The sequence below is a fragment of the Neopsephotus bourkii genome, unplaced genomic scaffold, assembly GCF_033783945.1.
Source record: "Neopsephotus bourkii isolate Nb327-2 ecotype Australia unplaced genomic scaffold, CSIRO-AGI_Nbou_v1 NB_1831, whole genome shotgun sequence".
Taxonomy (NCBI): domain Eukaryota; kingdom Metazoa; phylum Chordata; class Aves; order Psittaciformes; family Psittacidae; genus Neopsephotus; species Neopsephotus bourkii.
The window spans coordinates 669,238-691,336 of NW_026902304.1; the positions used below are offsets into that span (position 1 = coordinate 669,238).

Sequence of the window (22,099 nt, forward strand, 5' to 3'; positions counted from 1 at the left end):
ATTTTTTTTTCTTTCTTATTATGATTGTAAATTAAAGTAAGGGATGGAGTTAGGTTTCATGTCAGCCTTCTTTACTGTCTATTAGTGATTAAAAGGAAAACAATTTACAATGACTACACTCAACTGCAGGTTCTGGTGCAGTTGAGCCATGCATTTCTGTACTGAATTTGATTTAATTCATAGAATCATAGAATAGTTAGGTTGGAAAGGACCTTAAGATCATCAAGTTCCAACCACCCTGCCATGAGCAGGGACGCCTCACACTAAACTGTATCACCTAAGGCCTCGTCCAACCTGGCCTTGAACACTGCCAGGGATGGAGCATTCACAACCTTCTTTAGCAACCTATTCCAGTGCCTCACCACACTCACAAGAAAGAATTTCCTCCTTATATCCAATCTAAACTTCCCCTGTTTAAGTTTTAACCTGTTACCCCTTGTCCTGTCACTACAGTCCCTAATGAAGAGTCCATCCCCAGCATCCCTATATGCCGCCTTCAGATACTGGAAGGCTGCTATGAGGTCTCCATGCAGCCTTCTCTTCTCCAGGCTGAACAGCCCCAACTTTCTCAGGCTATCTTTGTACGGGAGGTTCTCCAATCCCCTAATCATCGTCATGGCCCTCCTCTGGACTTGTTCCAACAGTTTCATGTCCTTTTTATGTGGAAGACACCAGAACTGCACACAATACTCCCAAGTGAGATCTCACTAGAGCAGAACAGAGGGGCAGGATCACCTCCTTCGACCTGCTGGTCACGCTCCTTTTGATGCAGCCCAGGATACGGTTGGCTTTCTGGGCTGCAAGCTCAGGGAATATAGAAATTCCACCTGAATGCCTTGCAATAGGTAACGGATGTACCCACTTTTCCCTGAAATACATGCATCAATTTAAGTAACAGAATCATAAAGAAGATGCAAGAAGAGCTATGTGACAGGGCATGCAAAGCATTTGGCTAGTAGCATTTACTTTTTTTAAATTATCTCTTTCCATTATTAGGTAGATGATGGAGGGTAAATTTGGTGATTAGGTGGCTTTCTGTGGTGGTATGAAATTCCTGATATTTGCATGATGACAAAGGATCCCTCTAAGAGAGAAAACAAACAGAAGTGGGTAGGCACTGGCATGATTTAAGAGAAGGAGACTTTATTTGCTTATTTTTTGAAACAGATGGCATTTTAGGTTTCTCTTCCCCTAAAAGTTGATTTATTAAATGAATGCCTAAAATGGGTATGAGACATTGCTTTCTGGAAGAATCAGGAGCCAGTTCAGACTGTGTCAGATAGGTGAGATCAAGAAAAAGAAAGGGGTTTGTTGTTTTTAGTGACATCCTGAGTTCAACTGTAGCAGGTTGTTGGGTTTTTTTTCCTTACTAGTAGCTGGTGCAGTGCTGTGTTTTGGCTTTAGTCTGAGAATAATGCTGATAACACAGGGATGTTTTGGTTGTTGTTCAGTAGCTCTTATCCTGAACAAGGACTTTTCAGTCTCGCACTCTGCCAGTGAGAAGGGGTAAAAGAAGCCAGGAGGAAGTAGAGACAGGACACCTGACCTGAACTAACCAGAGGTATTCCATACTACAGCATACTACTCTTGCCCTGTATATAAACTGAGGGGGGTTACCCAGAAGGCCCAGACCACCACTCAGATCAGGCTGGCTATTGGCTGGCGGGTGGTGAGCAATTGTATTGTTCATCACTTGTGTTTATTGTTTTCTTTTCCTTTCTCATTTTAGTTTTATATTCTCTCCCCTTGTTATTTCCCATATTATTATCATTATTAGTACTAGTTTTATGTTATACTTTAGTTATTGGACCGTTCTTATCTCAACCTGTGGGATTTACATTCTTTCAGTCCTTCTTCCCATCCCACGTGGAGGAGCAAGGGGAAGGGGGATGGAGGGTGAGTGAACGGCTGCGCTTTCTGAGTTGCTGGCTGGATGAGAAACATGTACGTAAGTACTTGGTGTGTGATTTTGAGGGGTAAGTGAGGAAGTCTGAAACTTGGCGGTCAGCAAAGGGGAGCCCAAACCTGTAAGCTGCTTCTTTCACATGAGAACTGTGGCTCAGGCTGTTAATAACAAAAACTAGCAACATCTGCTGTTGCTGGGCTGTTGATGTTGGTGGTGGTGGTGGTCTGTGGCCAGTTGCATGAGATTTAACAAGGCAAGCTGTGAGGTCCTGCACTTGCGCCACAACAACCCCATGCAACGCTACTGGTTTGGGGAAGAGTGGCTGGAAAGCTGCTTTGCAGATAAGGACCCGTGGGTACTGATTGACATCTGCTGACCATGAGCCAGCTTGTGCCCAGGCAACCAAGAAGGCTGGCAGCATCCTGGCCTGTGTCAGCAATAGCATGGCCAGCAGGACCAGGCAGTGACCAGCCCCTGTACTTGGCACTGGTGAGGCTGCACCTTGAATCCTGTGTTCAGTTCTGGGCCCCTCACTACAAGAGACATTGAGGTGCTGCAATAGGTCCAGAGAAGAACAATGAAGCTGGTAAAGGATCTGCAGCACAGGTCCTGTGAGGAACGGCTGAGGGAACTGGGATTGTTTAGTCTGGAGACGAAAGGCTCAGGAGGGACCATATTGCTCTCTACAACTACCTGAAAGGAGGATAGAGAGGGGAGGTGGCTTGTCTGTTCTTCCGTGTAACAAGTGATAGGACAAGAGGTAATGGCGTCAAGCTGCACCAGGGGAAGTGTAGACTGGATATTAGAAAAAAATTCTTCACCAAAAGGATAGTCACATATTGGAACAGGCTGCCCAGAAATGTGGTGGAATCATCATCCCTGGAAATGTTCAAAACCATGTAGTTGAGGCCCTCAGTGACATGGTTTAGTGGTGGATTTGTCAGTGCTGAGGTAATGGTTGGTCTTGATGATCTTAAAGGTCTTTTCCAATCCAGTTGATTCTGTGATCTGGCTTCTGTGACCCTGGTCATAATCCCTTCATGTTTTCTTGCAGAAACCATGAGGGCCAGTCACCTATGCTAGCAGAATGGTATTAACATGGAGCATTAACTACCACAATTACTAATTCATCTTTCACTCCCCTGCAGGTCACTCCCTAACTTGTGTCAGTAAATTACTGCTGGCTTAGAGAGGCTGAGCATCTTGGTGTTCTTCTAATGCGTATAAATCAATATTCAGGGAGGCTGTGTCCTTACAAGTCTCTCGACTTGTGCCTTGAACAGGCACTCGCAGTAACACCTAATAGACATGCCTGAATGAAATGGTGCTATTTCATTTCTTTAGCCATTGTTTTGAGCAAAAGACAATCACTTTGTGATAGTGCTTACCATTTTGCACCGGATCTTTGCAGTCAGGGTATTTATCCAAGAAGTAGGAGTCTGGGTTCCGTGTTACTCCATTACATTTCAGCACATGCCAAAACTTACATGTAAATATAGGGGGAATATCCTCTGCCCTTTTGCATGAGCTTTGCCAGTGAGTGGCTACATTTCACAGGGCTGAAAATATTGATCAGTGGAGAAGGTGAGTCAGTGGCTCAGTGACAAAGAATTCACAGAGGAGGGTGGCAAATACATGTCACGTAATGCTTCTCTTTGCTTTTATGGAGAGAAAGGAAAAGGTGAAAATAATATGAAACTTTTTATAGTCCATTTAGTTTATCTTAGTGTTGGTAGCATTACTATAGTAAGTGCAGCTTTCTGATTTGGAACTTTACCTGTCTGGAGAAATTTTCTATGAATATGCTCCCTATTTCCCCTTTGAGGGTGGAAGTATAGATGGAATAATGTTCCACAGACAGTGTGAAAAGACAAAGGGAGATTGCACAGAATCCAGCATATATCAGCTTGAAGCTTAACTGCCTAATGCTCTCTGGTCACCTGTGTTCCCTTCCAACTTGGGGTTTGGTTGGTTGGGGTTTTGGGTTCTTTGGGTTTTTTTGTTCGGTTGGGTTTGTTTGTTTTTTTTTTTTAATTATTATTTTTTGGTGGTAGTCTTTTAAATGCAGAAGAACTGATACTAATTACCTTCTGCTCTGCTCCCTTTGGCTGGCAAGTGGCATTAAATGTGGTTAAAAGTATGCGTAAATTGAGACTTCGGCACCTTCTGCTGTTACCTTTTTACCAATCCTTTACCCAAAATAAGCATATTAAAAGTTTTAACATAGTTTGAAAGTGGCTTTTTTGCATCCTCTGGGAGAATGTTGAAGAGAGATTTTGTTTGTTTGTTGAGATTTACACATATTTTGTTGGCGGTTTTCTTGTTTGTTGAGATTTGTGCATACTTTAGTATGCATAGGTGTTCCATCAGAATTCTCTGAATTGCTGATATATGCATTTCTATCTCTTCTTCTCCCTTCTTCTCCCTGTTTTTTCCCCCCAGAGGTTCTTGTGCTTTCTTACCTACTTGTCTTTTCCCCTTGACCTGTAGCATTTGCGCATTCGTGCTGATTGAAATACTTTGTGGTGAATTTGGAGTGAAACAAGTTAAGGCCTTGCAGTTCAAGGTAGTTCAGCTCTGTAGCTGGCTCCACTTGTACAGCAGTTCATCACACTATAGTATGTAGACACTATTGACACTGGCAGACTTCCATGATCTGCCTGACAGCGGGTCAACCCTGCAAGTAAAACAGCACTTGGGTACTTGAATTCAAGAATCTAATATTTTTCCCACAGTAAAACCTCAACCCGGTTCAAATAATCCAGACTTTATAATCTATGAAATTGTCTGCATTGTAGTGGACACCACTATTCTGTTGGTTGATATTCAAGGATCACCTGCTACAAGCTCAGGAGTGTTGCATCCCAACTAGAAGGAAGTGCAGCAGGAGGGCCAGGAGGCCTCCTTGGATGAATAAGATGCTGCTGAGGAAACTTCGAGGGGACAAAAGAGGCTTGCAAAAGGTGGAAGCAAGGACAGGTGGCCTGGGAAGAATACAGGGATGTTGTCCAGGAAGCCAGGGACCAGGTTAGGAAAGCTAAAGCCCAGTTAGAATCAAACTTGGCTAGGGATGTTAAAGATAACAGGAAGGGATTCTATAGTTAAATTGCAAATAAAAGACAGACTAGGGACAACGTGAGCCCTCTCCGGAAGCTATCAGGATAACTGGGTACCCTGGATTTGGAGAAGGCTGAGGTTCTGAATGACTTCTTTGCCTCAATCTTCACTGGCAAATGCTCTGACTGCACCACCCAAGTCTTGGAAGGCAGGGACTGTGAGAATGAAGACCCCAGGCCCATGCTAGGAGAGGAACTGGTCTGAGACTATCTTAAGAACTGGAACATCCACAAGTCCATGGGACCTGATGGAATCCATCCGTGAGTCCTGAAGGAGCTGGCAGATGAAGTTGCTAAGCCACTGGCCATCGTATTTGAAAAATCGTGGCAGTCAGGTGAAGTTCCCAATGACTGGAAAAGAGGGAAATATAACCCCCATTTTCAAGAAGGGGAAAATGGATGACCCGGGGAACTACACACCAGTCTGTCTCACCTCTGTGCCTGGCATGCTAAGGCACATGAAAAAAACCAAGGTTCTTGGTGACAGCCAGCATGGCTTCAGTAAGGGGAAATCCTGCCTGACCAATTTGGTGGCATTCTATGATGGGGCTACAGAAGTGATGGACAGCGGTAGATCAGTTGGCATCATCTGCCTGGAATTGTGCAAAGTGTTCGACACTGTCCAGCGTGACATCCTTGTCTCTAAACTGGAGAGACATCAATTTGATAGATGGACCACTCAGTGGATAAAGAACTAGATAGATGGCCGCATGCAAAGAGTTGTGGTTAATGGCTCAGTGTCCAGCTGGACACCAGGAATGAGTAGTGTGCCTCAGGGATCGGTGTTGGGACCGGTCTTGTTTAACATCTTTGTTGGTGACATGGACAGTGGGATTGAGTGCGTCCTCAGCAAGTTTGCCGATGACACCAAGCTGTGTGGTTCAGTTGATATGCTGGAGGGAAGGAATGCCATTCAGAGGGACCTTGACATGCTTATGAGGTGGGCTGGTGCCAGCCTTATGAAGTTTAACCATGCCTAGTGCAAGGTCCTAAACCTGTGTTGGGTCAATCCCAGGCACATCTACAGGTCAGGAGGAGAAGAGATTCAGAGCAGCCCTGCAGAGAAGAGCTTGGGGTGTTGGTCAGTAAGAAAATTAACATGAGCCAGCTTCAATGTGCACTGGCAGCCCAGAAAGCCAACTGTATTCTGGGCTGCATCAAAAGGAGTGTGACCAGCAGGTCAAAGGAGGTGATCCTGCCCCTCTGTTCTGCTCTAGTGAGACCTCACTTGGGAGTATTGTGTGCAGTTCTGGTGTCCTCAACATAAAAAGGACATGGAACTGTTGGAACAAGTCCAGAGGAGGGCCACAAGAATGGTCAGGGGACTGGAGCACCTCCTGTATGAAGGCAGGCTGAGAAAGTTGGGGCTGTTCAGCCTAGAGAAGAGAAGGCTGAGTGGAGACCTCATAGCAGCCTTCCAGTATTTGAAGGGGGCATATAGGGATGCTGGGGATGGACTCTTCATTAGGGACTGTAGTAATAGGACAAAAGGGTAATGGGTAAAAACTTAAACAGGGGAAGTGTAGATTGGATATGAGGAGGAAGTTCTTTACTGTAAGGGTGGTGAGGCACTGGAATGGGTTGTCCAGGGAAGCTGTGAATACTTGTTTCTTGGCGGTGTTCAGGTCCAGGTTGGAGAGAGCCTTGGGTGACATGGTTTAGTGTGAGGTGTTCTTGCCCATGGCAGGGGGGTTGAAACTAGATGATCTTAAGGTCCTTTCCAGCCCTAACTGTTTTATGATTCTACGATTCTAACTGTTCATTGCCTTTAAAGGAAGTCAAGGTAGTTTATACTTGAAGAGTACTTGGACAAATCTAGGACACCTGTTTACTTGACTCAAGCTGTGAAATCTTGTGAAAAGCTGAACATTTGCTTGTTTTGGCTGCTGGGAAAACATCCTGCTTTCAGGTAGGTCTGGAAATAAGCTTCCATCATACTTCATCTGCTTTAAGATGTTAGCAATTGCAGAGTGAAATTTGCTGGTAATAAAAGCCTCTTTATGTGTTGAACAACAAGGATTTTTGAGAGGAGTTACAAATCTCTCTTGGGGGTGACTGTGTTTGTGTATGTGTGCTTGGCTGAGTTTCTCGCCTGCTTTCCCCAAAAAAGCAAGCGCTTTGTCTTCTTCATCCTCACCCACAGTTTTGAATATCCTTTTTCCCTTTACTGTCTTCTAACCAGTAAATTCTAACCACTGTGCCCTTTAAGGACATGATTGTTTTTCTCACAGTAGGCATATTTGTCACTCATACTAGATCTCAAATGGAAGTAGAGAGGTTCAGTTAATGGTCCTGTAGACTTCAACCTTAATTGCTTGGAGCCACGATTTGAGGAAGCAGTGTACCCTGAGGACACTATGTCCTTAAATGGATAGGAAAGTTGAGTTCTTCACACGATATGGTTTCTGTCCAAGAAATGTATTAAGGTCTTGCTTAAATAAAAGCACCAATCACTCCATGTTTCTCTTTGGTTTTAGTTCTGGTTATCCCATAGATACATGAAATGGCAGTCAGAAATAAGTGGGTTGTGGCATTTCACAACATTGTCAAGTAAGTTTAAAGAAGGGTATTTACTGGCTTCAGCAAAACCTTTGTTCAGTGAAATTTGTGCAATGAAATTCTGTCATAGGCATAAAAATACTGTCTATTAAGTAACTTAGATAAATTTTTCCTTTATTATAATCATACTCTCTTGGTGGTACTCAGTTATAATGCAGAATCATACCCTATACTTCTGTTGCAATAGTTTATTTTAAAAGCTGGATCAAATAGATTTAAGAGACAAGAGCTTGTGATAGTTTGTGAGAAGCACAATCAATGTGAATTAAATTACTAAACATTTCTAGTGTAAAGACATTCAATGTGGTGGTAGCATTTCATCATTAAAGAACAAAAGATACTGATAATCTGTAGTTGTTTAATATCTTCCAGGTTATCAGAGATGGTGATTTGAAGAATCAACTTTCCGATATGAACAAAGTAAGAACATCTGAAAAAAGGTAAATTCGAAACTGTAGTGACTTCTCAACATCACGTTATTTGATATTTGTGAAAAAGCAGTTTTTATCTTAATAATAAGATAAATAATACATTATGGGTCCTTAGTAAGAATGTGTAAACTGATGTACTGAAAAAATGAGGGAGTCAATATTGGTTAACATAAATTTTATACATTTGATATTTTACTTTCTAAATTTAAAATTTTCAGTTACTGTTAGACACATTCAAATATAAAGTCTACATTAGATTTCATTGAAACAATTATTAGGTAATTTCTTTTATGCAAATATGGGCAAAACATAAAAAAATCATACTGAAGGAATCAAAGGCAAGTTTATAACAAGCCATGAATTTGTCATAATATGTGTATAGTTCTCCAATAATTCTGCAATCCAACACAGGTAGGATAAACAAGAGTGAGATTACAGAATATTTCAAGAGTTGAAAAGTTGTGTGTTATTTTCATGATAACTTGTTCTAGCAAATATGTGGAAAAAGTTAATAAATTTTCTATGGAAAACACCATGTCTCTTAAGCATCAGGAAACTGTTGACAGACTTTCAGTCCTGCTCTTCTCTTAAACTAGCAAAGGTTAAACCATCTATCAGATTAAAAAAAAAATAAATCTAAAGGGAGCAATATAGAGAATTTTGGCTTCAGTCTTAGTTCTTTGAAGTACTGTTTATTTTCTAAATGAATAGATGAATTTGCATGTAGGACATGCCCTACCATGGATTAATTTTATATCTTGGGATGAATTTCAAACTTTAATTTTAATGCTTGCATGTAGAATCGTGTTTGCTTTTGCTGACTCAGAGTGGAATGGCTTGGTATCAGAGTCTGTGTTCCTGTTTGTGTGAGACATGGATCAAAAGAAATATAAAGAAACTATTACATTTTCTACTTCGGGTATATTAGTTCCTTAGGCATTCCAATAAGCAAAGTCAAACTCTTAATCAGCAATGGGTATTCTGGAAATCCTGCCAGTTATAATACATAAAGTATACAAAGAATGTTAGATTTTTGTGGAGTAGCAACTTCAGTGTCTTGTATTCTTCTTTAGTTCTTGAGTTGAAATTAAGGTTTCCATCCCTGCAGTTCAGTTGTTCTCTAAGTTGTGAATAAATTACCGTGAATTCATTGTACAGAGTTAGCTGTGAACTAATCGGAGGTACCAGCTCTCTAAAGATTGTTAACTGTGGATGTGGTCGAGGGAAAAAAAAAAGGAAAGAAATGGATTGCATTAGAATAAAATGAAAAGAAGCTCATGAGAAGCCTACCTACTTTAAAATAGTTTTTTTAATGTGCTGAAAAACAGAAGATCTGTTTTCTGTGGGAGAAGGACACATTCCCTGATATAGAATCATGGAAGCATAGAATAGTTACGGTTGGAAAGGACCTGAAGATTATCAAGTTCCAACCCCCCTGCCATGGATAGGGACACCTCGCTCTAAACCATATCACCCAAGGCCTCATCCAACCTGGCCTTGAACACTGCCAGGGTGGAGCAGTCACAACCTCCTTGGGCAACCTATTCCAGTGTCTCACCACCCTAACAGGAAAGAATTTCCTCCTTATATCCAATCTAAACTTCCCCTGTTTAAGTTTTTACCCATTACCCTTTTGTCCTATTACTACAGTCCCTAATGAAGAGTCCATCCCCAGCATCCCTATGTGCCCCCTTCAAATACTGGAAGGCTGCTATGAGGTCTCCACGCAGCCTTCTCTTCTCCAGACTGAACAGCCCCAACTTTCTCAGCTGATCTTCATACGGGAGGTGCTCCAGTCCCCTGACCATTCTCGTGGCCCTCCTCTGGACTTGTTCCAAAAGATCCATGTCCTTTTTATGTTGAGGACAGCAGAACTGCACACAGTACTCCCAAGTGAGGTCTCACTAGAGCAGAACAGAGGGGTAGGATCACCTCCTTCAACCTGCTGGTCACACTCCTTTTGATGCAGCCCAGAATACAGTTGGCTTTCTGGGCTGCGAGCGCACACTGCCGGCTCATGTTCATTTTCTCATCGACCAGCACCCCCAAGTCCTTCTCCGCAGGGCTGCTCTGAATCTCTTCTCCTCCTGACCTGTAGCTGTGCCTGGGATTGCCCTGACCCAGGTGTAGGACCTTGTACTTGGCATGGTTAAACTTCATGAGGTTGGCATCAGCCCAGCTCGCAAGCATGTCAAGGTCCCTCTGGATGGCGTTCCTTCCCTCCAGCGTATCAACCGAACCACACAGCTTGGTGTCATCGGCAAACTTGCTGAGGGCGCACCCAATCCCACTGTCCATGTCACCAACAAAGATGTTGAACAAGACCGGTCCCAACACCGATCCCTGAGGGACAGCACTCATTACTGGTCTCCAGCTGGACATTGAGCCATTGACCACAACTCTTTGTGTGCGGCAATCCAGCCAGTTCTTTATCCACTGAGCGGTCCACCTATCAAATTGATGTCTCTCCAATTTAGAGGCAAGGATGTCGTGTGGGACAGTGTTGAACGCTTTACACAAATCCAGGTAGATGACATCAACTGCTCTACCGCTGTCCATCACTTCTGTAGCCCCATCATAGAAGGCCACCAAATTGGTCAGGCAGGATTTTCCCTTAGTGAAGCCATGCTGGCTGTCACCAAGCACTTTGTTCCTTTCCATGTGCCTTAGCATGCCTTCCAGGAGAATCTGCTCCAAGATTTTGCCAGGCACAGAGGTGAGACAGACTGGTCTGTAATTCCCCGGGTCATCCATTTTCCCCTTCTTGAAAATGGGGGTTATATTTCCCTTTTTCCAGTCATTGGGAACTTCACCTGACTGCCACGATTTTTCAAATATGATGGCCAGTGGCTTAGCAACTTCATTTGCCAGCTCCTTCAGACCCGCAGGTAGATTTCATCAGGACCCATGAACTTGTGGATGTTCCGGTTCTTAATATGGTCTTAAACCAATTCCTCTCCTACAGTGGGGCCAAGGTCTTCATTCTCACAGTCCCTGCATCTGCCTTCCAAGACTTGGGTGGTGCGGTCAGAGCCTTTGCTAGAGAAGACCGAGGCAAAGAAGTCATTCAGAACCTCAGCCTTCTCCAAATCCTGTGTAGCTAGTTCCCCTGAGAGCTTCCTGAGGGGGCCTACCTTCTCCCTAATCTGTTTTTTATTTGCTATGTACCTGCAGAATCTCTTCCTGTTATCCTTAATATCCCTAGCCAAGTTTAATTCTAACTGGGCCTTAGCTTTCCTAACGTGGTCCCTAGCTTCCCGGACAACATCCCTGTACTCTTCCTAGGCCACCTGTCCTTGCTTCCACTTTCTATAAAACTCTTTTTTCTTTTGAATTTTCCTCATCAGCTCCTTATCCATCCAAGAAGGTCTCCTGGCCCTCCTGCTGCACTTCCTTCTAGTTGGGATGCAACACTCCTGAGCTTGTAGCAGGTGATCCTTGAAGACCAACCAAGAGTCTTGAGCCCCCCTGCCCTCTAGGGCTATATCCCATGGAACCTTACTAAGCAGGTTCCTGAAGAGGCCAAAGGCTGCTTTCTTGAATTCTAGGGCAGTGAGCTTGCTGCACGCTCTTCTCACTGTCCTAAGGATCTCAAATTCAACCATCTCGTGCTCGCTGCAACCAAGGCTGCCCTGGAGTGCCACATTTCCAACGAGCCCTTCCCTGTTGGTGAGTGCAAGGTCAAGCATGGCACCTCTCCTTGTCGGTTCCTCTGTTACTTGCAGAAGGAAGTCGTCTTCCACACAGTCGAGGAACCTCCTGGATTGCTTGTGCTGGGCCATACCGTCAGTGTGCTGACTGAGTGCAGATAGAAGTTGCAGAGGAAGGAGGGTACAGCTGGGAAACTGAAAGTTTCTGATGACTTCTTTAATTTGACTGTTATCTTTTGCAAGGCTTCTTGAAAAATGAATAGCTTAAAACTATTCTAAGATAACAGAGTTTTTACAAGCTGCCATGACAGCCAGTAGAGTTATCTTTTTCATTGTGAGCAGATGCTTAAAAGGGTGTAGCATTTGCATAGCAAAGGTAGTGTCCAGTGAGTAATGGGGAGTTGTGAATCTAGCACATCTTCATAAACAGAGAAAAAATGCTTGAAACATTTTTATAGTTGGTGAGACTGGAAGAAATGTCTCTGCAATGAAGGAACTTTCTTTGAGAAGGCATTTTCTTTTTGAGTGAGTTCTCTCAAACATGAACCCCTATGTCTTGTGTTCCTCAATGTCTGAGCAGTTGCTTCCTCTCTACTCGTAGCTTTCATAACCAGAAAACGAAATACACAATTATTTATTAGCTAGAGTCTGGTTAGCTAGAGTCATGCTGTATGCTTTGGCAACAGTTGAGATAATGGCAGGGTTGTTCATGGTTGCTTTCTGCAAGTAAGGTGATGGTGTGAGGGGTGTTTTGAACTGTGGCATTTGAATGTGGGATGGAGAAACAGGTTTCCTGTGTGTTGAGCCATGCAGTGTACAGGATCAAATAAGTGTGGTAAACTTTTTGGGGTGCTTAAAGAAAATCTAAATTCATCCCAAAATAATAATTGTCCATTGTCTTCAGAACTCATGAAGTTCGGGTTAAGTAGTGAAAGACATAAATGGCAAACCTAGTGGCTGTGTGTGTGGGAGTCAGGGAGGAAAAACTGAGTAGCAGTAGATCAGCCATCTTCTCTTCTTTGTACAGAAGGATCCTGGAAGAACTGTCCAAATGAGTGAGGCGTCAAACAGCCAAAGGTAGTTTGAGTTCTTGAAAATACATCCGATTTTTCATGTGTGAGGGAGTAACAGGTCTGATGAGTGGGAAAGTGACATTAAAATACCACGTATGTGCTTAAAGCTTTACTGACATAACCATTGCATCTGACTGCCATCAGGAAGCTAAGGAAAGTGCTCCATCCAAGTGCCCTGCATCACTGACTGTATACCAGAGGCAGTTGTGCTGTCATAAGAAAATAGTGCACAATTTGTTTCTGGATGTGCTCTTTCTTTCAGTCTGTGGTTAGTTAATGCCTGAAAATATTTTGAGCTTTGACTAATGGTCTGAAAGCGAAGAAAGAGTTACTGTTTAAATTGCAGAAAATTTGAACCTGGAAAGATCTGCAAAAATATTGGAGGACCAAGAGATTTCAAAATACTCTTGCAAAATGCAAAAACTGATACCTGATGGAAATATGTACATGGTACTGTACTTAGACGGGTGTACAACTGGAATGGATAAAGGGCATTTGTAGTCATGAGAGCCAGAAATAGTAAGATTTGTAGACTTTCAAATGAAGGAAATAAAAGTGTTAGAATCAAGTTGCCTTTGGTTATTTAATCACCATTTTTGCAGGCAGTTAAGGACTGGTTGGTCATAGGTCTGTCACGAAGAGCATCTGTGGTGTTCATCCAACTCTGAATAGTTTATATGGCCTTATGAAGGTTCTTCCTGTGCTCCTTAGTCATGATTTTTGTAACTAAAAATTTTAGACACTCAGTCTAACCCTTGGTGACTACAGAGTGTTTTTATGGGAATGCTTTAGAATGGGTGGGGTGAAAAATGCCTCTTTTTGCAACAAGTTCTTCACATTGTGGGAAAACAGGTCTTGTACAAAAGGCTGGACACAGTGTTCAGAGTGTTCATGTGAAGTTCTGCAAAGTCAGCAGTGTAGGAGGAGATTTACCTCTGAGAGAACAGTTTTTATTCTGCCATTCTGACTCTTCCGTGGTTCACCTAGCTGTTGGATAAAAAAATACTGAATTCCATGGTGCTTCTCTGTTTTGGAGAGCTATTTTCTAGATTCGGATCCTGAATGGTTTGTTGGTCAAACGTATATATTTATATTACAAATATTAAAAAGAATCCCATTGCACATTGGGTTCCCATTTTATTCTTAGGTCAGATGGGCTCACCCAGCAGTATCTTGCACAGGATCAGAGTCAGTCAGACTGGCTGCTATAATTCCTGTCCTACAGCTTTTTTGATTTACCATGCAGGCATGGAAAGCTGTCATAATAGTATAACCACTATGTTTATTAGTGTAGACTATTAATAAATAAGAATAAAATTCTTGTTTCAAGAAGAAAACTCTGTTATAGTTAAGAGGAAATAAGGACTTTAATTTACATTTCAGCATAGACTCTGGGCTTACGTTATTTTCAAGAACACTTTATTGGGTGTGCTGAAGACGTGAAGTGCATATACTATATTTCTGTTGAAAGACTTCATCCAAAATAAATAACCTAAAACCATTCTAAAGATATCTCTTTAAACGCTGCAATGAGTGCTCGTTGCTCTTGATAGAAACTCTGCCCCAGGAGGAGATTGTACCTCTGAATCTTAGAGTTTAAATTGTTGTGTCCGCCAGTGCAGAGAACAACTTACCCTTTCTAAACCTTTTAGAACTTTTAGTAAGTATGAAGAAATTATATTAGATGCTAACTTTCTGTACATGGTATATTACTTCCATGTGTCAGTGTAGCTTGAATTTTGCAGGCTGCAGCAGTCAAAACTGAGGTTAGCTCTGAAATTTTGATGCCTGTAAACAAATTTTGTTTCTTTACAAAAACTTATTTGTTCCTAAGGATCATTTTTGCTTTGTTGAGTGCTTCCAGCTTTGAAACAACATTTATTTCAAAAGCAGTGATATACCACAGTGGAAATTATACGTGTATATATTATAAACACAAACACACACATACAAATTGAAGCAGCAGTTCTCTTATACATTGGATTATAGGTGGGCTGGCTGAACTCTTTCTTGTTTTGATTGTGGAGCTGGTGAAAATAGTATGCTTTGGAAATTAGTCAGTTTGTATACCAGATCAACAGAGCTTGTAGAATTCATTAAAATCTTGGGTTTATTTTGGAGTATTTCAAATTCAGTGGATAAATAAACAAGTGGAAATAAACAAAACAAAGCTTATGCAAATGATAATGGCTTTATTGTTTATTATTTTGGATTATAAGAAAGGATTAGAGAGATTATGCTGCACTTACACAAGGAAAATAATATTTCAGCGACCAAGACAGATTTATTTTAGATCAAAACCAACTTCTAGATCAAAACCAAATAACTGAGAAGGTGGTACAATTATTTTACAAGATAAAATTTAATTTTATTTAAGATCTATAATTACTGTAACCATTGCTTATTACTGATGCTGACAGCTTGTAAGTATCATCTCTGATCTGTAATTGTTTTTGGGTTATGCTTCTCATTTAGATGTCAGTGTGGAAAAAATGAAAGCAGTGGAAGCAGATTCCTCAACAGCTGCTTTATCAGTTTGCTTTCACAGCCTTCGCCATCACCTGCCTTTTTTCTTGATTTTAACTTTTTTGTTCAAATTTAAACTAATTATTAGTAGAGTTAACTGTAAGTGTGAAAGCTTTTCACAGGTATAAAATACAAATCAGGGAGAAATAATGCCTCATTGCTATAAACAAAACTGACAATATTTATAAAGCTGATCTTATATACTTTAGTTTTATTGCAGATAGAACAGTGTATGTGTAAAAATGAATTACTGTAGATTATTGCAGGACACTAATGTTACAAAACTGGAAAGTCAAGGTAGTTAATCCTTGGAAATCATGATTTCCTGTAGTTAATGACATGGCTATAATTGAAATGTTAAATGTTTGTCTAAAAATTACTTTCACGTAGAAATGTGAATCTCAAAACTATTCTTCGTAATTATTGTGGTGATCTAAAACTAAAGAACAGATAAAACGATTCTAGGCTGACTGTTCATTGTTTGTAATCTACCTGTCTATGTGGATGTCTGGTTTGAAACTGTTTCATATATTAAAATACATTTTCAAGGGAATATTATGACATTAGGTCAAAATACCCTTATGTTCAAAGTGAATCCAAACTCTGATGATAGCTTCGGACATGTTCAAAAGTGAGGTTTTTTTCTTCAAAATGGTGTTATTTTTCTTCAGCTGGTGGGTGTTGTTTTGCTCACTTCATGAATGATAAACTTTTCTTTTACTTCTAAAACACTGGCCTGAAGAAAAACAATCTTGGGCACTGTTTGTAGTCAATTTTCCTTTTAATGGCAAATTTGATACAGTATCCTGGCACTTAAGGTAAACTTTATAAGGTACAAGTTACTCTAATTGACATAAGTAAACAACATTTTACATATATGTTTGTTACGCAGTGCAACCAATTTCCCTATTTGCAGTTGCTTATGGAGATGGTGTTGTATAAATTTATTGTTGTATAAATTTAGTTAACTGCAATGCAGGCTTTGCAAAATCTTTAAATTTGCCAAAATTAAGGAGAATTGAGACTGGTTTCCAATAGAGAGAGAATATGAAGGTAGATTAGCTGTTCCCCTTACTCTGGAAAAATGAACATAAAAATCTGTCTTACAGTGTTTCTACTAGTTCTCGGACTATGTCTCTGCTGTCACAGCTGGAGAAGATCAATTTGGGCTCTGTATTAGGAGAAGCAGACAGTGCCAGATATGTTACCTCAAAGATCCTTCATCTGGTTCAGAGTCAAGGTAAGTATCCAAGTTTTGTGGTTTTAGTACTTTTCCTTTTGAGCCTTTCTTCTTCTATTTCTTCGTTGCGGGACTTTTGATTTCTGTTTGGTAAACTTTGTTATCCTGTTTTTGTCACTGATTGTTTGAAGTGCCCATTTAAGGTCATGTTTAAATGCCATCTGGTAAAGTACTGATTACAAATTGTTCTCAAACAGCTATAATTTAAATAATAATAATGATTCACACAAATGAGAAGTAGAATTGTCTGGAAGAGAGATTTCTTACATTTTCTTTTGTTTACAGTTGGTGTATTTTTTTTCTTTTTCCTTAGGGCATGACAAGATTATTGAATAAGTGAAAGAAAAAATCAGTTATAAAATTACTTAAGTCTTTTACTTATTTCAGTTTTATATACATATATGCAGTTTTCAGTAGTCTTTGTTACTTGCACAGTGCAGGTTTCTGATCAATCTGTATATGATTTTTTTTTGATTTTTTTTTATCCCCCCTCCCCCTACTGCAAGCTAGTATACTAAAAGAGAAATGGTCTTTTCTCACTGGCAGAAAAAACCAGGAAGGAGATGACTTCTAAGGGCTCCAATGGAATAGAAGTTCTCCTGTCAACTCTAGAGGTAAATCCTTTTAATCTATGTGGTTATGGGTACATAGGAAGTTTTCATTTTACCACTGGTTTTCATATTATTAAGTATGTTGTTATCCTAGATAGTCTTCAAAACAGGACTGTAATGATTAGATACAGTCTCTCACTTATGTATAAATATTCTAAGAAATAATATACTAAGAAATTATTTGTCAACTATAAGTTCTAATTAATGCTCCATACTACAAACCAGATTTTAATTGGAAAAAAGTCATTAATTCAGACTGCATAGTGGGATGGTTAACTGGGTGGTTACATCGTAAGTTGTTTGATTTAGTGGTGGCAGTTTCTTTTGAGTTTTAAGCATCTAAACCACTGTATTACACTTCTATATTAAGCAAAGAAATCTCTGTGTTTTTATTGCAGAATACAAAAGATCCTCAAACTATCCTAAATATATTGAATATTCTCATAGAGGTAATTTCAGTTGGTAAGTTTTCATTAAGTAATAATTTGTGATTATATTCCTTTATTCTTCTGTAGAGTTGTGCGTTTTTTTTAAAGTTTGTTTTTTTGGTTGGTTTTGTTGTCTTTCGATTTTTATTTTTTTTCCCTGATATTTGCTAAAGCTGATTTGTATGCAGAATAAAAAGTGCATAAAAACTGAAGTCACGATTCAAACAATCAGGCAGAAATAACTTATGTTGCTATAAGCCTAAATCCAGCATGGTTTTGCACAGTGTACTCACATATGAAGAAAATATTGCTGTTTTAAAGACTTCCTTTATGATAACTTTAACTTAGATACTTAATTGTTCTTTGGCTTCAGAAATACAGCTATGTTTTAATTCCTAGGTGGTGGTCGGAGGGCAAGCATCTTGGTCACTAAAGGAGGGACACAGATCTTATTGCAGCTGCTTTTGACTGCCAGCAAAGACTCCCCACCAAATGAAGAATTAATGGTGCTTCTTCATACCCTTCTTGCAAAAATTGGTCCAAAAGGTGATAATAATACACTTACATAATATGGCTTAATACTTTACAGTTTTAGTATTGACACTTTAGAAAATTTTCTTTCTATTATGGTATAAGCATCGTCTACTCAGAATTAGTAGAGGAGAGCAATAGGAGTAAAATAGAGAGGAGGAAAGAGTGGTGAAAAATAGATACCCAGCCTTGGCATTATCAGTAGAAGGAATTCACAGTTTATTTAGCTTTCATTTCTTTATAATAATCAAAATTAGTGTGATTTATCTTGTGTTTCTTTGATGTCAGACAAAAAGATTGGCATGAAAGCAAGAATTAATGGTGCCCTAAACATATCACTGAATTTAGTGAAGCAGAATTTGCAGAACCACAGACTAATATTGCCGTGTCTTCAAGTATTAAGAGTTTACTCAACCAGCTGTAAGTATTGCAGACAGTTATTTTCTTTCCCACATGATATAAAATTTTTTATCTAGACATGGTTTAAATATTGGATCTAAATGTTTGTTTAATGTTAGATGTTTTAATATTTTTTAATCTGAGAATTTGCTTTTTATATCATCAAATTGCTTAAATTCTAATAAAAACTGTGAAGCATGTTTATACATTTTTTTGTTCAGTCTATGTGTGTGTATATATAGTTTATATAGTTGTCAGGGTTAACAGTGGTATTGGATGTGTGGAATTCTGAGTCATCTAATTTGTATAAATGGTGATGCTTTAAGATCTAAAGTAGAAATGCTAACATTGTGCTTGCAGAAGCACTTCAAATTAAATAATTGTTCTCTTTATTATACATGCTCATGATTCTTTTGCTTTTCGTTATTTCATTCTTGATTGCTAAATTGAAGTAAGAATTACTGCTAAATTAAAACAGGAAATACTTTACTTCTTTGTTTAATGTTTCCTTTATTCCTTGTATTGAAGTGCCCTACTAGTGGGCTGATGTTCTTCCACAAGAACCTAATTCATTGTTTGGGCAGGCAGTAGGAAGTTGATGCAAATAATGTAGTTCTTGCTGTATATCTACTGTCAGATTCTCATAAGTTTTCCTTTGAGTTCCAAATGGCCTTTAAACCTCTTAAAAATTGTGAGAAATTGAAAACATGACAGCATTCCTCCAAGAGATTTGATTTGATGATCTGTAAGTTATGTTTTCAGGACATTCATATAAGCACCTATAATTCATAAAGTCCAAATACTTTCAAAACGTGAAAGACTTAATTCTGTTGGGCTGTCAGACAGTGATCTAATATGGTTCAAAATTTAAGACTTTAGTTACATAGCTTAGCTGAAAATTTGCTTCATCCTGAAAACAGGAGATTGAACTGAGTCTCTAATTTAGATTCTGCTTAGATCAGTTGTATATTTCTGTGTTTCCCACTCATTCTAAACAGAAAAAAGTAGGTGTTTATTACATTCTGATGTATGTTTTTTTTTTAAATTTTGTTTAAAATCTTGTGTGCGGTTACGACCAGGATAGAGTTCTAACTTCTTAGGTATCAGTGGTGTGATGCTGGTTATGATGATGAAATTGCTACTTGCGTTCAGGTACTAAATTCTGCAGTATAACAACATTTGCATTATGTTGAAGTCAATTTTTAGTTGCTCTCTCTCTGTTTCGTTAGGAGTGCATATTCCTAATCTCAGCTGGGAACTGAATTTCTATGCCTGTTTCAGCAGTTTATATTTTCAGTGAGCATTTGGCTTCAGCTATACAAACATCCAGTGTCCATTTCTTGAGCATAGGTTTTGGTTGGTTGGTTGGTTGGTTGGTTGGTTGGTTGGTTGGTTGGTTGTTGTTTTTTTTCCTGAGAACACATATGCATAACATGCAGCTCAGGAAGTCTTGTATATATTGCCATTTCTAAATTTTACAGCAAACACTTGGCTTTCAAATCCAGGTGGACGTAGCTCTCTTATCACTATACTGAAGGATCATAGCAAGTTATAAAAACCAATAGACTTGAAATTGAAGAAACCCTGCTGTCTTGATAAACTGTGAGATATTTCGGAAGAAAATTCTTTTTATGATATATCTAATAACAAAGAAAGCAAAAGTGTGAGCTGGAATATGTACATAATTTCATGTGTAAAGTAATAATTTTTTTCTTCCTTTCCAAGTTTTATCAGGATTGGATTGTCACACTCATTATGTTCAGAGTAGTGTCTGTTTGTCATGATATGTCTTCGAGCACAAACATGTCTAACATTTTTGTGCTTCAGAATTAACTCGCATGTATTCTAGTTTAAGTAGATGGATTTTTCCTTTTGCCTTTCTTATACTGTCTTAAAATGGATTGTTTTTAACCCTTCCAGCTGTAAATGCAGTGTCCCTGGGAAAGAATGGAGTTGTAGAATTGATGTTTAAGATCATTGGCCCTTTTAGTAAAAAGAACACTAGCCTTATGAAGTAAGTAAGGTCTCTTTAATATAACATATAGAAAACTATTAGATATGTTTCAAAACTTGTAAATGAAAAATAATATTAGAGAAATCAAATTTCACTTGTATTTGAAAGTTAAAGGGAATTTAGAGGGAGAACCACAAATCTAATAGTTTAACTTTATCCGGTAGAGTAACACAAAATATTTGAGTTTCTAGTTACAGTACTGGTAAAATAATATAAATGTTACTTTTTGTCCATAATGTTCCTGCATGGAAGTCATATAATAGTAATCCCCAGATCAGGACAAACAGGTCAAGACAGTCCCATCATTATTCAGTTTGTTGAATTGGCTGCCACATCTCCTTTGTGTATTTAGAGTGACACTATTTTATTTTGTAATAGAATTTTCCTTCTATTTTCCTTCAGAGAAATTCTAGACTCTCAGAGCAAAACCATAAAACAGAATAGGAATATCTACAATATCTGTCGGTTGGCTAATGTGTTTAAAAAGAAAAACAACTAAAAAATCATTCTGTATCTTAACGTGGTGATTTTAATTTCCTCTGCCCCCTCCTCCATTTTGGTGGGTTTTTTTTGTTGGTTTATTTTTTTAAGAATTTAAGGTAAAAATAAATAAGTGGATAGCCCTTTCTTTGTACACTACCACCTTTTTGAATTATGTAATTGGAAGTTTTCATCTTGTTAGCAAAATAATACTCTCACATGGTTCATGTTCTGACTTCAGTATAAATAAAAATTAGTTCTGTGTTGCGTGAATCTGGTATTTGTGATCACTGGAGTGTCTTTTTTAAAAAGTGCCCTGTGCCTGTAAGCTCCAGCTAAAATTAGGCATATGAACTTATTATTCCATGATGTGAGTAATCGTGATATCCTTGTTTACAGGCTTCGCACATCTTATTCTAGACTATCTAGGCAAAGGGGGTAAAAATAAGTATATATGCTTTCGAGTTGTACAACTTGATTTAATTGAGGCAAGATCTTTGTGTACAAGAAAAATCTTATACTGACAATCTTGTATTGTAGTACAGACTGATGAGCGTTACTCTTTAATATATTCACACAGTGCCAGTTTTCACCTACGGTTTTCTAAAATAATGTCCTTTGGTGTGTGGAAGTACTTGTTCTGCTGCTGCATAAAGGCATGATTTTCAGAAGTACCTCACCTACTGAGTATTGTTCATAAACATTACATTGTCGTATTTTTTTTGCAAGGGCTCAAAGCTTGTACAGCCGTTGCATTGGTATTTTGAAATTTCACCACTGAATTTCAGTAATAGCAGAAATGCATGATATTTTAGTGAAATAAAATTTTAAAAGCAAAGTCTGTGATACAATGCAACCCAGACAACATGAGGATAGGTGCTAAATAAATATATTAGAAGTCAATATTTTGTATAGCTTTACAGTGTTGCTGATTAAGCTTACTGGTTGGTTGCTGTTTTGACTTCTGTTTTTATGTTGACAGGGTTGCTTTAGACACACTTGCTGCATTGCTAAAATCAAGTAAGTGATACAAGAAACTGTCTTGTTGAGATACATATATATGTATGTATTTATATATACAGAGCAAAACTAATATTAAATCTCTGGCCAAAAGAAAATCAAGGCTATGAAATTT

At 39.1% G+C, this 22,099-nt stretch overlaps 1 protein-coding gene across 6 annotated transcripts in view; it reads left to right on the plus strand.

Annotated features, from left to right (window-relative positions):
- Nucleotides 1-22,099, plus strand: part of AGTPBP1 (ATP/GTP binding carboxypeptidase 1) — a 69,599-nt gene that overhangs the window by 6,899 nt on the left and 40,601 nt on the right. The window contains exons 2-10 of one of the 6 annotated variants that reach the window (XM_061343937.1): nucleotides 6,797-6,931; nucleotides 7,944-8,021; nucleotides 16,371-16,501; nucleotides 17,048-17,115; nucleotides 17,511-17,574; nucleotides 17,940-18,086; nucleotides 18,360-18,491; nucleotides 20,391-20,484; nucleotides 21,947-21,984. In XM_061343937.1, coding sequence (XP_061199921.1) covers nucleotides 7,993-8,021; nucleotides 16,371-16,501; nucleotides 17,048-17,115; nucleotides 17,511-17,574; nucleotides 17,940-18,086; nucleotides 18,360-18,491; nucleotides 20,391-20,484; nucleotides 21,947-21,984 — 703 coding nt within the window. In that variant the 5' untranslated portion in view covers nucleotides 6,797-6,931; nucleotides 7,944-7,992. Of the gene's footprint in view, nucleotides 1-6,725; nucleotides 6,932-7,943; nucleotides 8,022-16,370; nucleotides 16,502-17,047; nucleotides 17,116-17,510; nucleotides 17,575-17,939; nucleotides 18,087-18,359; nucleotides 18,492-20,390; nucleotides 20,485-21,946; nucleotides 21,985-22,099 lie in introns of those variants that run through there. The other 5 variants (XM_061343938.1, XM_061343939.1, XM_061343941.1 and 2 more) reach the window with 5 other exon arrangements.